Source organism: Pleurodeles waltl, chromosome 10 (genome assembly GCF_031143425.1).
Source record: "Pleurodeles waltl isolate 20211129_DDA chromosome 10, aPleWal1.hap1.20221129, whole genome shotgun sequence".
NCBI classification, from domain to species: domain Eukaryota; kingdom Metazoa; phylum Chordata; class Amphibia; order Caudata; family Salamandridae; genus Pleurodeles; species Pleurodeles waltl.
In genome coordinates this window covers 130130719-130143778 of record NC_090449.1, presented here as the reverse complement: position 1 = coordinate 130143778, position 13060 = coordinate 130130719, and the positions used below count along the sequence as shown (strand labels likewise).

General features: G+C 42.4%; 1 protein-coding gene across 1 annotated transcript in view; it reads right to left on the bottom strand.

Moving 5' to 3' along the window:
* Positions 1 to 3865: 3865 nt before the first annotated feature.
* Positions 3866 to 13060, bottom strand: part of SDK1 (sidekick cell adhesion molecule 1) — a 2061301-nt gene continuing 2052106 nt past the window's right edge. The window contains exon 45 of the mRNA XM_069209963.1: positions 3866 to 11487. Coding sequence (XP_069066064.1) covers positions 11215 to 11487 — 273 coding nt within the window. The 3' untranslated portion in view covers positions 3866 to 11214. The remainder of the gene's footprint in view (positions 11488 to 13060) is intronic.

Below are 13060 nucleotides of genomic sequence, written 5' to 3'. Positions count from 1 at the left end.
TGACAAACGTTTATACTGCCTACAGCAAGACAATTCTTGTATATATCCGAAGGCTCAGCCTGCAACAGAGCAACCTAATGGTCTTTGCACCAGGCAAAAAGCTTTGCCCAATTCTCAGAGTAAAGACTTGATGGATGGACAGGACACCATCAAGATGATGTCAATAACCTCTTCTATCACGCTCAATCTTCACGCATGGAGGTGTAGTTTGTAGAAGCTTAAATGAAAACCAATGCTCAGCACCTGGGACAGCAGATCTTTTAACAGAGGTAGATGGAGAGGAGGACGAATGCTCAAGCTCAGCAGCATGGAGTACTACAGCCACTGAGGCAGGTTTAGGGCTACCACTATTATATAAGCACGGTCTCTTCTGACCTTCTTTAGAAATGTGGGAAATAGCAGCTGTGATATGAATGCATGGAAGGCATGGGAGTCCCATGGAAGATAAAACGTGTTTTCCAGTGAGCCTTGAGATGATTTCAGCAGTAGCTAGAAGATTTATCTAAGGTATGCCCCAAGGGGCAAAGACATCTTGAACTACCTCTGGGGCAAACGCCACTCGTCATTGACATCAAACTTGCTGCAAGGGTGGGTAAGCTTTGCATACCACCACATTCAGGATAAAGGCAATCCTCTGTGCCAGCTGGAGATGGAATTTTAGCTCACTGATGGAGAACCCCAGGGACGAAAGCTGTGGGACGGTGGTTCACAGATGATCCACAACAGTTAGATGTTGAGGTACAAGTGTACTACCAACCTGCAAAGATTGGCTTTGACTGCTGCCACCTTATTCATAAATATCAGGGTGTCTAAGGGAAGCTGAAAGGGTAGAAAGGCAAGCTGATAGTGTTTATTGCCCACAACAAGGAAACACCTGTGGTAACACCTAGCAGTCCACCGGGTCCAAAAGAATAGAACCGGTGCTACGGTTAGCATTTTAAGTTTTACTCCTGAAAGAAAGAATTCAGAGATCAGAGATTCAAAACTGGCCTCAGGCTACCATCCTTTTTGGTTACCATAAAATAGCAGGAGTGACACCCACTGTCTCTTCTCTGGCACTTTCTCAGTTGCCCGTATGGCGAGCAATGACTAAACCTCTCTGGCCAGTATAGAGGCATGTTCTGCCAAAGTCTGGATTAAAACAGGATGAACTAGAGGGAATGTGTCGGGAGTCAACAAATATGGACGACCATAGCCAGTATTGACCACAAGATGTACATGGCTGCAACCTATCATGAACCATCTAGGCAAAAATGGTCAAACTCTTTGTGCAGCATGGCCAAGATCTTGCTTGCCATATCCCTGATGGTGTTGGTTTATCTGCCTAGAATTCAAAGAGTGTAAGGCAAAGGTGGCAGAAGAACCTGTCCTTTTGCCAAGCAGGTCAATGAGTTTAGATTGTCTATTACAGCAGAAAGGAAGGTGTTCAGATTTTCTTTGCTAGCTAAAGCATGCATCAGAAGATTCTCTGGTGAGGGATACAGAGTCAAAATGCTTGATCACCTGAAGCAAGTCTCAGGTGCCCCCGCAGTAGGGCAGCTTACTTGTGGTGCCAAGCAGGGCTTTGCTGCGCCACAGCTATATCATCTGTCAGGGCTTTATCGAAGAACAGTAAGGGTTCCAATGATGAAAAGGCAGGTGGCAAAAGTATATTAGACATAGTTTCAATAGTAGGCAATTGTAGCTCTAGAACCTCTGTTGCCCTGTGTACAACTATAGCAAGGGTAGCCACCTTCTTCAGTAGGGGCCCAAGTGGGGAACCCAATTCGGTTTCAGGTGAGGTTTCAAAACCACCTATACCTTGATGTCTTGAAATAGTCCATCATCCCTCTAACGCGGATGCAAGTTGTCATTCTTTCCTCATCTCCATATGTTTCCCGAATTTCCTCTACATTCAAGTTGAAGCTCAATAAGGTCTTGTGGTACTGAAAATATTGGCACTGGGGCAAAAGCACGACTGCATGACCGTCAAGCATTACTAGTTTAACTTTGGTGATCTCACAGTAAGACATTGGCCTGGATTTAGTCTGACTTGGCTCGGGTTTTAGAACGGCGTTAGAGTTGGAGCTGAACACAGCAAGTTTGAAGCGAGGGCTGACAACATGGGGACTGATGTAACCTTTGGAATGGGAATGGAAGCACAGCCTGGGGCTGGCATGAGGCCAGAGAGAGGCCAAATGAGGTCAGTGAGATAATGGGAAGTGCCCCTCAGAGCGAGTCTAAATGGTGGCCACAGAGGATCTGTGAGGCCCAAAGGCACTCCACAGGAACCTCTATGCATCTATTTTATATTTATGATGTTTTAATACCATGAGGCAAACCTTTAGGTTTCTAGGCCAGACCTAAATATGCAGAGGAAAAACAGTGTAAGTCAAAGAAAATTTGAGTTTATTTTGAAACAAACTTTAAAATCAGTACCTTCATTTGACAAACTTAAATATTTAGGACCTTATGATTGTACAACTAATTTGGTAAATGTTGCTGCAATTTGCGCACCGACTTTTATAGAATGATTTTTTTTTTTTTTTTTGCAAACCGACATGTTCAAACATGTTGATTCACAAAATTCTGATTGACAGGGGCCACAACTGAACCTAGCTCATTAGTATGAAGGAGGTAGGTCGTAAATTGCAACCGACTACGAATTGCTGCCATCACAGGACTGGTGACCTTCTTGGGTCAGGAGACAATTATTATTATTATTATTTTTTAAACACAGCCTGTTTTCCTTAAAGGAAAACTGGATGTGTTTAAAAAGAAAAAGAAAAGTTTGTAAAACATTTTTAGAAGTAAGTAGTGGCCAAGGGACTATTCCTAAAAAATTTTTTTTACATCGTTGACAAATGGGAAGCAGTACCCAAGGGTCCCTTTCCCATTTGCAAGTGGCTTACCACCTTCTTTAAGGTGTCGGTAACCTATTGCGACTGCAATTGTGGTGATACCTACCATAACAAATCACAAATTGGAAGGGAAGGCCGAAACACACCTCTTTCAATTTGCAATGTGGTATGAAGTTGCAAACCTATTTTGCGATTCGCTAACACGTTGATGAATCACAATTTGGGTCTTAAACATACCTAAATGCTATTTAGCAGTTGCAACGGCTTCGATTTTGAGAATAGGAGCCTTTGTGACCACAAAATACTTTTCAACGTTAGGCCCTTGGTTGGTTAGTAACAGTCCCTTGCATTAATTGCCGGGTCTTGAGAGCAAGCAACTGGAGAAATTAGCTAAACTAATACACGTAAAATCTATATATTTTTTTAATTGTTACTAACGATTTGCAAGTCTGAAATGTTTGTCAATGTGTCTGAGTGTATAACTTATGCATTTAAATGATCCCAAGTAAACTAAAATGATTGGTGAATATAAAACGAAAATAATATAAAAGTAGTCAACTTTAGCAAAGAAAGAAAAATGTACACATCACGCCCTTTTTGCACATACAGAGGCACTCTCAAATAAATGGAAAAACTAAACAGTTCTGTATTCTAGGTGCTGAGAAGAACAACTAAACCAAAGTGTTAGAGATTAGATTTTACACCACTTGCAATTTAATAAGTAATAGTGGGCGGTCCGTGGCCCTATGGCTCCAAACCCCCATTGTGTTAAGCAAACGAATTTTGGATCATTGCCTGATGTGGCAAAACAGTCAACTTGTGTGCACAGAGTGTAGATCAAATGCAGGAGAAGAGAAGTTCACCCTGAGAGCAACCAGCTGCATATCATTTTAATTGAGGTAGAAAGTGGTACCCACGCGGCACTCCTGCGGTGCCGACAGAGACGTCAACTCACATTTCACGCCTGGCGAGACTAGACAGGGACAACGCGCAGATGATAGAAGAAATAAAGTACAATAACACAATTACATTTATAAAAAAAGATATCATTTAATCGGGGGGAACTTTGCAAAAAGAATAAATAACTGTAATATAAAACAGTGGAAGCATTACTAACAACATGGTGTGAAAAAAGAGCAACAAAACTGAAAGCAGCAGACTCCCCCTCCCCAATGACAAGAGACGACAACGTCTAACATTAGTACTCAGTGTGAAACGTTAACCAGGTCTCCTTGACAATAGTGAACACATCAAAGGACAACGACCTGCATATTAAAGAGGAGCGACAGACTGGAATGCTCGCCTTGTTATTCACTTTCCCACTACCTGAGAACTCTTAGACGTGGTACTATAAGCACTCCTGGTAGCGGCGTGGTGGTGGCAACTGGCATCCGACATCTATCGCAGAACATAAGATGGCTCACTACTGTGACATGCTGTATTTTTCAAGAGAGATACAAAGATTCAGTTGCTACCTCTGTAAAGATGGGGCTGAAAATACCATAGGACTAGTGCAAGATTTCCGCCCCTCAGTTTGTGGATGGCTAATTTCAGGAAAACATCTCACCATGGTTCCCTTGAAAAACAGAGATATGATATGAGGGACATTCCGCATCTAAATTGGACAAGAAAAAAACATTCATGCCACACTCACCATCCATAAAAAAATAAGTTGACAAATCAGTTTCTATTTCTTTGGAAAAGCTGATATGTAACATCCCAATATGGCGACTCCAAGCTGATGAGTCTAAGAACCTATGAGACCTGCCTAAGAGATGCTTTGCTCATGGGTACAGTGAAATTCAAAGTGCTTGGGGGGTGGGGCCAATGACTTGCTGAGTTTGCTCTCACCACCTCTGTTTGAAATGTGCTGAGTGTGCCAATCAGTTCTCAGACAGGGTGCGTAGACGTGATTGTGTGGGTCTTTGTAAAAGTAACCTGAAAACGTTCAATCAGGTCTTTTCAATTATGAATTGCCTGCGTGGTTCCTTGTTGGACAACAACTTCTGCAAGCTTGCTGCTTCAGGATAGAACTGCAGCAACTGAATGCTGCTAACTGGGAGAAGGCCAGTAGGCCTCGGTTTGGATCTAAACAAAACGATGCCGATAGGAAGCATAAATGCATGATCTAGAATACTCACTGCCAATCAACACAATAGACACAAAAAAATATCAAAAATGCAACATTGTTTGGTTTATTCTTCCAATAAGCAAGAATTAAATAGAACATTCTGAGATATTATGCTGTAAGGCAACAGTAACATAACTATGAAGTGAACCAAAACAGGAAACAACCGACATCTAAACACTATAAGCCCGCAGAATAAGACCAGAAGACTCCATGGCATTTTTGTTCTCCCATAATGTGTGAGTGTGTGTGTATATGTACCAGTGTTTACAATCTACCTTTCCAGCCTCCTTATTTCTGCATTTATGCTGTATTAGTATTTTGAGAGTTCCAGGTAGGCGGAGAGCTTTATTGGAGGTTTTGACCCATCAGCAACATATCATATCTGTACTGGTGGGAAAGGTTAAACAGACAGAGCTACAGGTGTACACAGCCAGTTGATCCTGTATATGCATCACAAGTGGCATTTCTGCTGCTTGAAGGCATGCTTTTTTAGCTTAAGATGTATTTCCATCTAGAAAGTGTTTATTCCATGGTTTTTCGAACCGTTGTTTTTTTTTCTTTACTTATCAGAATTGCATAAACTGATTTCAGACATATAAATGGCCATTTGTATGAGAAAGAATGAACACTCCAAAACTATAAAGAACACCAAAAACTGTGACATCGTCGTGAGTAGCTGCTGTTGGCTCATAATCTCTCTGTAGATCCACATGCTTTTACTTAGATGATTAAAACCCAAAGTCACCATTTCAGAGTAACTAAAATAAATTATAAAGATGGATTTAAAACACTTATTCCATAAAAGTATTACATTTATTTTTTTAAAGAAATCGACAGGACATGGCTGAAATGAAAAGAGGAAGTGAGCTGATTACACCCAGGGATGAAGAACTCATTTTGGCAGACTTGCAAGCAATACTGTTGCATTAGTGTTCTTTGACATGACTCTACTACCCTCTGCATTCATTGAGTATCTACCTGCAGGAAAGGTATGGGGGGGAACAAGAATGCTCTTCAAACATGCTAATATAGCAGATGGCTCCATTGCCTTGGTTCTCTCTGATAAGAAAGCCTGTTCTGCCAGCAGACAAATTACTGGGCTACCTTTTTCGAATAGCTGGCTTTCAGAGGCCTCGGCCAATCCCTCCAAGATGAAAATGGAGCTAGGTCCGAGTAAGGCTTCATACTGGTGAGTGATGCGAACCAAAATTACTTCTTCTGAGGAGTAATCCCTCAACATGGAAGTCTACTTCACATCACTGTCCACACCTAGTTAAATAAAAAGGTTCCAGTATTTATTATCAGTATTCAATTTTCACTTACAAGTTACCTCATTCTGTGCAGTGAACAATGCAGTCTATAACTTAATCATTCTAAAATGGGTGTGCGCCTTTTCCTTGGTACCTCTACGAGGGCATGTAAGCTTGGTATGGAACTTCTAAGTCAATCAACTAATGCTAAACTTCCTTCAGGCCTCCTGATCTAAAGTCTTTATAAGGACAGTGGTGGCTCAGAATTGACGGTTACTGGGAGGTCTGATACCTCGAGGGATGCCGCAGTCTAACTGAGGAAAGCACAGAAGAGGAGCGGCTGCCGATCCACAGAATTTAGGGAAACTCTCAATGAGTGAGTATTAGCAGACTGAATGGACCAGGCTGCATGTGTGGCTGAACTTACTTTCAAATAAGGGGTGGTGCAAAGCTAGTACTTGCTCGGGCAATATATAAACTCTGGAACTTTGTCACTTTCTCCACCGGCAACCAGAAGCTCTGGCCTGTCCTCATGCACATGCTGGCAGGAGAAGACTATTGGTTGCCACATCTTCAAACTGCTGAAGCTTCCACCATAAACAACGGACAACAGATATAGCCCACTGATATGATGAAACCCACTGGCTGGATTTTGGAGCAGTGGTCTAGATAGGGAAAACGTTTAAGTGCTCTCTGGGTATAAAAATATATATTTTTTCACTGTCTGCTCCACTTGAGTGGTAAGAGGAAGAGAGGAATCAGGCGGTATCTTCAGGTTGTCACTGCCATGTTTGGTACAGCAGGGGAGCCCAACATAGATAGGGGATATCCCAATCAGAGTGTGCACTGATTGATCTTATCAAATTGTGTTCTGACATTTTACACAACGTGCTTCGTTCCCCCGAGTATCAGATGTAGTTCTACATCGAATATCCGGAAGTGTACTGTAAAGCATAGGTTTGTAGTGCTGGTGCGCAGCAGGGGAGAACCATAATAAACAGCAAAGTTCACTAGATCCACCACTGCCCAAAGAATCACTTAGTGGGCATCACTGTTCCAACCAGTCCTTAGAAAGCCCTGAAGCTTTCAAAACCAGCCAGGAAGAGTAGCCATACTTTGATGACACAATTGATAAAAATGCTGACCTCATGTATGTCTCTTCCTCCTCACCCTGACTCCCTAAAAGGCCTGGAAGAAATATCTGGACACCTGAACATTTTACAGCAATGCTCCCAATTAAAATCATTTGTAGCTTTTTGTCACGGTTATAAAATGATGATTTGGAATTAAATAGCTTTCTTTTTTTACCACTGTATGTTTTTTTAATATGAACAGAAAGGCATATTGCTCAGTGTAGGCTGTTAGAACCTGATAACATATGATTAAATATAGCTGTTGGCATCCTGTGGAGTCAAATAACTGGGCTTCACAAACATTTATTTGAATTCGAATAGGGTCTTTAGTGTCTTACTGCAAAAGCTGCTAATTCCAGGTTGCTCTTGCTGGCCTATCTCTAAGTGCATAAACAAACTTTTATTCCATTTACGGAGTCTGGCGTCCTCGTCTCGGTTTTGCTCGTAATCGCTGCGTAACCCTGCTCCTTCAAAAATCATTTGTTTTTACTATAAAACAGACTCGCCGCACCTTCCTCGTTCCTACCTCAACGTTAGACCTTGGCCGCTCGTCTCTTTGGTGGGAGAGGCAGAATTAAACAGCAAACTAGCAAGCTCGTTCTGAAGGGAATGGTGCCACCTGCTGCCCCTGTAGCGGTACAGGCGGGGCCTTTTAAAAAACAATCACTTCGATGCGAAAGAATCAAGCCTAATCGGACTGGATGTGTTTTTACACATAATAAATAACCTGTTGCTGGGGACATATACAACAGTGAGAGAGATCTGGTGCTGTTTTAAGGAGAATACACAGAGGAGTCTACTCCAAAGATAAGTAAGTAGACTAAATTGGGCGAAAAATGGCCTGCTAACGCAAGACGGCCTTAAAAGCTGCCCTCCTGGTATTCAAAATTTCCTCTCTGAGGAAGAATTCTGCGGGCTAATGCACCAGCCTGCCGTTCGCATAGTACTTCCCGCTGAAAGGACCATGAAAAGAGACGAGAACAAAACATCCCGACACATCACTGAAACGCATTCGCCATTAAGGCGAGAGGCTGCCTGGGAGGCCAACTGTGCCTGCGTTCCGCCCTAGAATGTCTCCTTAATGATATTTTACAATATTTTGTGTCGGATAATGCAGAGGGAACAGAACACATCAAATGTCCTCACTCCATTATATTCTGGCCAAGTCCTTTCATCTGTGGAAAGCGTGGTGTAAATACCGTTACCTGTCTAGAGCTCGACGTAGACAACCACAAAACAGGCAACACCAAAGCTAACGACCTACAAAAAAGCAAAACAAGCAGATGACACTCGAAAATAGGTTTCAATGGTGCTGTTGTTTCCCTCACTGCTGGTGAGGCAGTGTCAGAAAGGGTGAAAGAAGAAAGGGAGAAATCATGCTTATTTGGAGACACGAGTTGCCAAGAACAACTGAATTCTCATTATCTAACAATACTCTGCGTGCATATCTACTGTGGAGGGGCCAATAATCAACATTAAGGTTCGCCTTGTCAGCACGTGACCTTATTTCACCTGAAAAGAAGTTCTACAAGGTAGGGATGGCGACCAGGTTCTAATACACGAAGCCACAGGAAGAGATAAGGCTCAGTTTCCTTACTGTGCCATGAGGAGCAACGCCACGTATTCTGGTGAACCACATGGGCAACCCCTGTAATGGGAAAAGCCTGGTGTGATGTACACCCACCATCGGATAGGGCTCCACTTAAGTGATTCTAAAATTCAAGTCTTCAAAGGGTGCCCATAAAAAAACAGAGATGTCTAATAATACAGGCGCCTCAACTAAAGGGAGTTTGAGTGTGCATCATGGTAAGCACCCACAAGTTTAAGCCCTGTTGTTGGTCCCAGAGGTGAACAGTCGAAGGATGGACTTTCCGTAATACTAACAATGATGGTGGTGCTACTTATGCCTATGCACACAAAAAACAGGTCTAACCAAAGTTCTGCGCAAGTCTTTGAATTGTTCCTAACAAACGGATTAAGATTAAGTTGATCGTGTTTATGTCTTTCCTTTGATTCTCTAATACACAGAGACAATTTCAGGGGGGATTTGACCACAAAACTCAAAGCACCACCGGGCATTTTGTACCAGCTGTTTTAAGGAGAACATTGGAAGCAAGAGAGGAAAGGTAAATACAGAGTACTAGCGAACCTTCACATATCTTGCCTTGATGCAGTAACACTGCTTTAACTATAACTTTTCTAAGGCTTAGACGGTGACACCTGCCGAAAGAAATGTGGCCCTAGTACACGTGTATGCTTGTGCTTAGTTTTCTGAGAGCATACAGACAGAACAAAAGCTGATATTGTCTACAGATGTCAAGATATATATATATATATGTATATATATATATATATATATATATTCTACACCTGCTGTTAATGAAACACTGACAGATTTAGTAGCACTGGTGCTGACACTGTCCCACACTGCTCCAGGGAGATACAGACATACTTTTCACATCTTGTTCTTGAAGTCAGTGTCAGGCAGCTGTCATTGCTTGAGGACAGTGCCTTGTATTTATACAAAGAACAGGAAATTTGGGTTGAATCCACTAAGCATACCTTGCAGCTACTAAAAAGGTGGAGGAGTAAGCAACATCAATAGCCTAAAATGAAAGCAATGTATATTGGACTTCAATAAGAACACATTTGACTTTAAAAACAATAAAGCCAAAGCACTGCAAACTTAAAAGGGGGTAGTCGTAGAACTGCATTATCAATTATTAATAATTTTCCACAATGAACAGCGGATAATTTACCTCAATTCTGCTGAGATGTGCTACTTATATTATATGAAAAATCAAACATTGAATAAAAACACCTATGACACTAAAACAATAGCTGGTGAAAGGTTTCGAAGTGAGACGATTGCGGTACAATAGGATGAACAAAAGCAAGTCACACATTAACTTAATACAAGTAGCACATTTTGCAATTATTTTTCTTCTCCTTTCTGCTTGGCAAACCCATTGGCGACGTGGCCTCTGTCTCTCCGGAGATGACTTTTTGATCGATTCTCAAAAGCAATTTGGGCTTCCAACTTGATTCTTTCACGCAAGGCCTGCCAAGTCGCACATTTTTCTTCTCGGTGCTTTTGAGAGCCGCCGGGGTGCCCTCAAATTGAAGATTGCTCGGAAGGCAGACATCACATTAGGACACGTGATGAAGGTAGGATGCTCACTTCCAACAAAAGGAAAAGCTGGATTATGAGATGAGTATTGTAGAAGAAATGTTGGCCACCAAACCCGACAAGCAATGAAACGGGAAGTCCGAGGAGAGGTAATAGCCACTTGTGAGAAAGATCCATGCTATTGAAGATGTTGGGTGAGAGACCAATGGTAGCTACCTTCAGCTCGCAAATAGTAAAGAACTGAAAGCTCTTAGCAAAACTTGCCCACCAAGGGTTTGCCACGTCTTCAAACAATGGCGAGAATGTCAGAGGTTTACATCTCAAAACTGGACAGCCACAGATGAAACGTTGTTTTTGGAAATATAAGGAAGAAAACATACACGACACCCTAATTCAGAGCAAAAAAGATGTAAAAAAACAAAAAAAGTATCAGATTTCAAAACCAGTGTTACAAAACATTTAAAAAAAAATCAAAATCAAATGGGGATATTTACACGTGGTTAAAACGGTCCTTTTTCAAGTGTTTCTACAAAATAGGAGTTCAGCTCTATATTTTAGGTGTTGATTGTCTTAAAAAAAATAGAATTATTTGCGTGCGTGTTCTCAGTTACCCCACCCCCCTTTCCCAGAGCCACGTGTGTCCACAATTAACAGGGTCAGTTCCACGCGCACAGCCACTGGAATCACCTCAGGATGTCTGCAGGAGGAAAGGCGAATCAACTTCTGCTGGTCAGACAAAAGAGGAGAAGCCAGAGACAGGAGTCCGAGAGCTGGGGGCCGGCGGTCCCGTGGGCGAGTACACGCCTCCCGAGGTCTGCGTGGTGATGACAGTCTGGAAGTAGGGCTCAGTCTCGCTCACCGCACACTCCTCGTATGCATAGGCCCCTGTGTGCTTCACGCCCTTCTGCTGCCGTTTCCAGGAGTTGTAGTACGTAGGGTCGCTCATGTAGTGGTTCACAAAAGAATGCTTTGGCAGTTCCTCTTCGTAGTCCGAGTCAGAAGCCTGCAGCGGTGACAAGAAAAGGCACAGCATCTGTGTTAGGAATTCTGGAATTTTGCACCCACAGAGACATATATTAAATGCAACCCTTTCAATCTACTTGGCAACATGCAGGCAGTGGGAGAGTCGCTGATAACCTTCGCATGCTTTTATTATTTACTGCGAAATGGAGAGAGAAAAATAAATGAAGAATAGGAAATGAGAAACGAGAAATTATCATAAAAGGAGAAGCAAGTAGCTCCGGCCCTCCCATATAATTCAACAATAACTCCGATGGTTTTAGGACCCCAATTGTGTGGCACCAAGAAGGAGGCCAGTGCAGTGCTGCCCTCATAACGTGAAATGCCGTTGTGGCAGAATTTTACACAGATTGTCAATTCGGGTCCAGAACCGACTGAAGGAATAGTTTTGTGCGTGTCTGTCATGTGACTCGTGCAGTTTTCTGCACTCGTAGAACCAAGAAGCCCATGGGTAATCGAGCATTCTACTAAAGTAGAATAGCTAGATTGTGCACTCTGCGGCAGTCTTCAAACCACCTCTCTATGCCAACTATAATCGTACAATAATTTGTGCAGGTGGTGGACACTCGGCCTTATTTGTGGACACTCGGCCTTATTTTTGAAGACCGGAAGTTTATTTCATTCTCAAACTTTGACCTAAAGCAAAAGAGGGAAAAGCAGACAGCAGATAAAGAAGGAGGGACATTTAGGAAAGCAGTGATAAAAGTAGGGATGAAAGAACCTGCAAGAGCATGATAAAGAGACAGAACTGTGGGTTGGTGGAAGAGAGACAAACATGGAATAAAGACTAGGCAGACGTGGTATTCAGCAACGCCACCATTCTGAAGCATCCTAAAAACACTTTAGGCCCCTGTACTCCCTTTTTAAAAAAAACACACAAATCAAGCACTTAGTTTGGAAAAACCACGTGTGTCCTGTGTTATCTAAGTTATGCTGTAACCGTGTGTGTGTGGTGCAAGCTTTTGCCAGGCAGTTCCAAGCTGTGGGTTATCACAAGATACTGGTCTACAGCTCAGTTGGAGTATTTTTAATCTGTTTATTTATTTGTAGTAAACAAACACAAATGATGGACAGAATGCGGAACCAATCAAACATTCACCCCCAGTCACAGATCTGGGTTTATTCCATCAATTCTTTTGCTCACCATGCCACCCCAGTTTGGACCCAGCCATATGCAAATCAGTCTTGACACTGTTCCCCATGGGAACAGTCCAGCTCGAACTGCCAGGCCAGGTCCACCCTGAACCGGAAACAAGCATCCGGGGACCGGTTTCAGGGTATCACCCTTCATCAGCCAGGCTAGCTTGAATCCAATGGCACAGTGAGAAAGAGACCCACGTCTGGGCATACCTGGAGCACTTAGTACATCAAAAGCAAACAAACACAAATGATGGACGGAATGCGGAACCAATCAAACATTCACCTCCTGTTATTTTTATTGCCTAACACAAAAGGTAAAAAGAGTATAACAAATCAACAATCACTTCTGCACAACAATACAAAGTTGAAGTACTTCTTATGTGGCAGGTACACAAGCATTAACATTGTGAGAATAA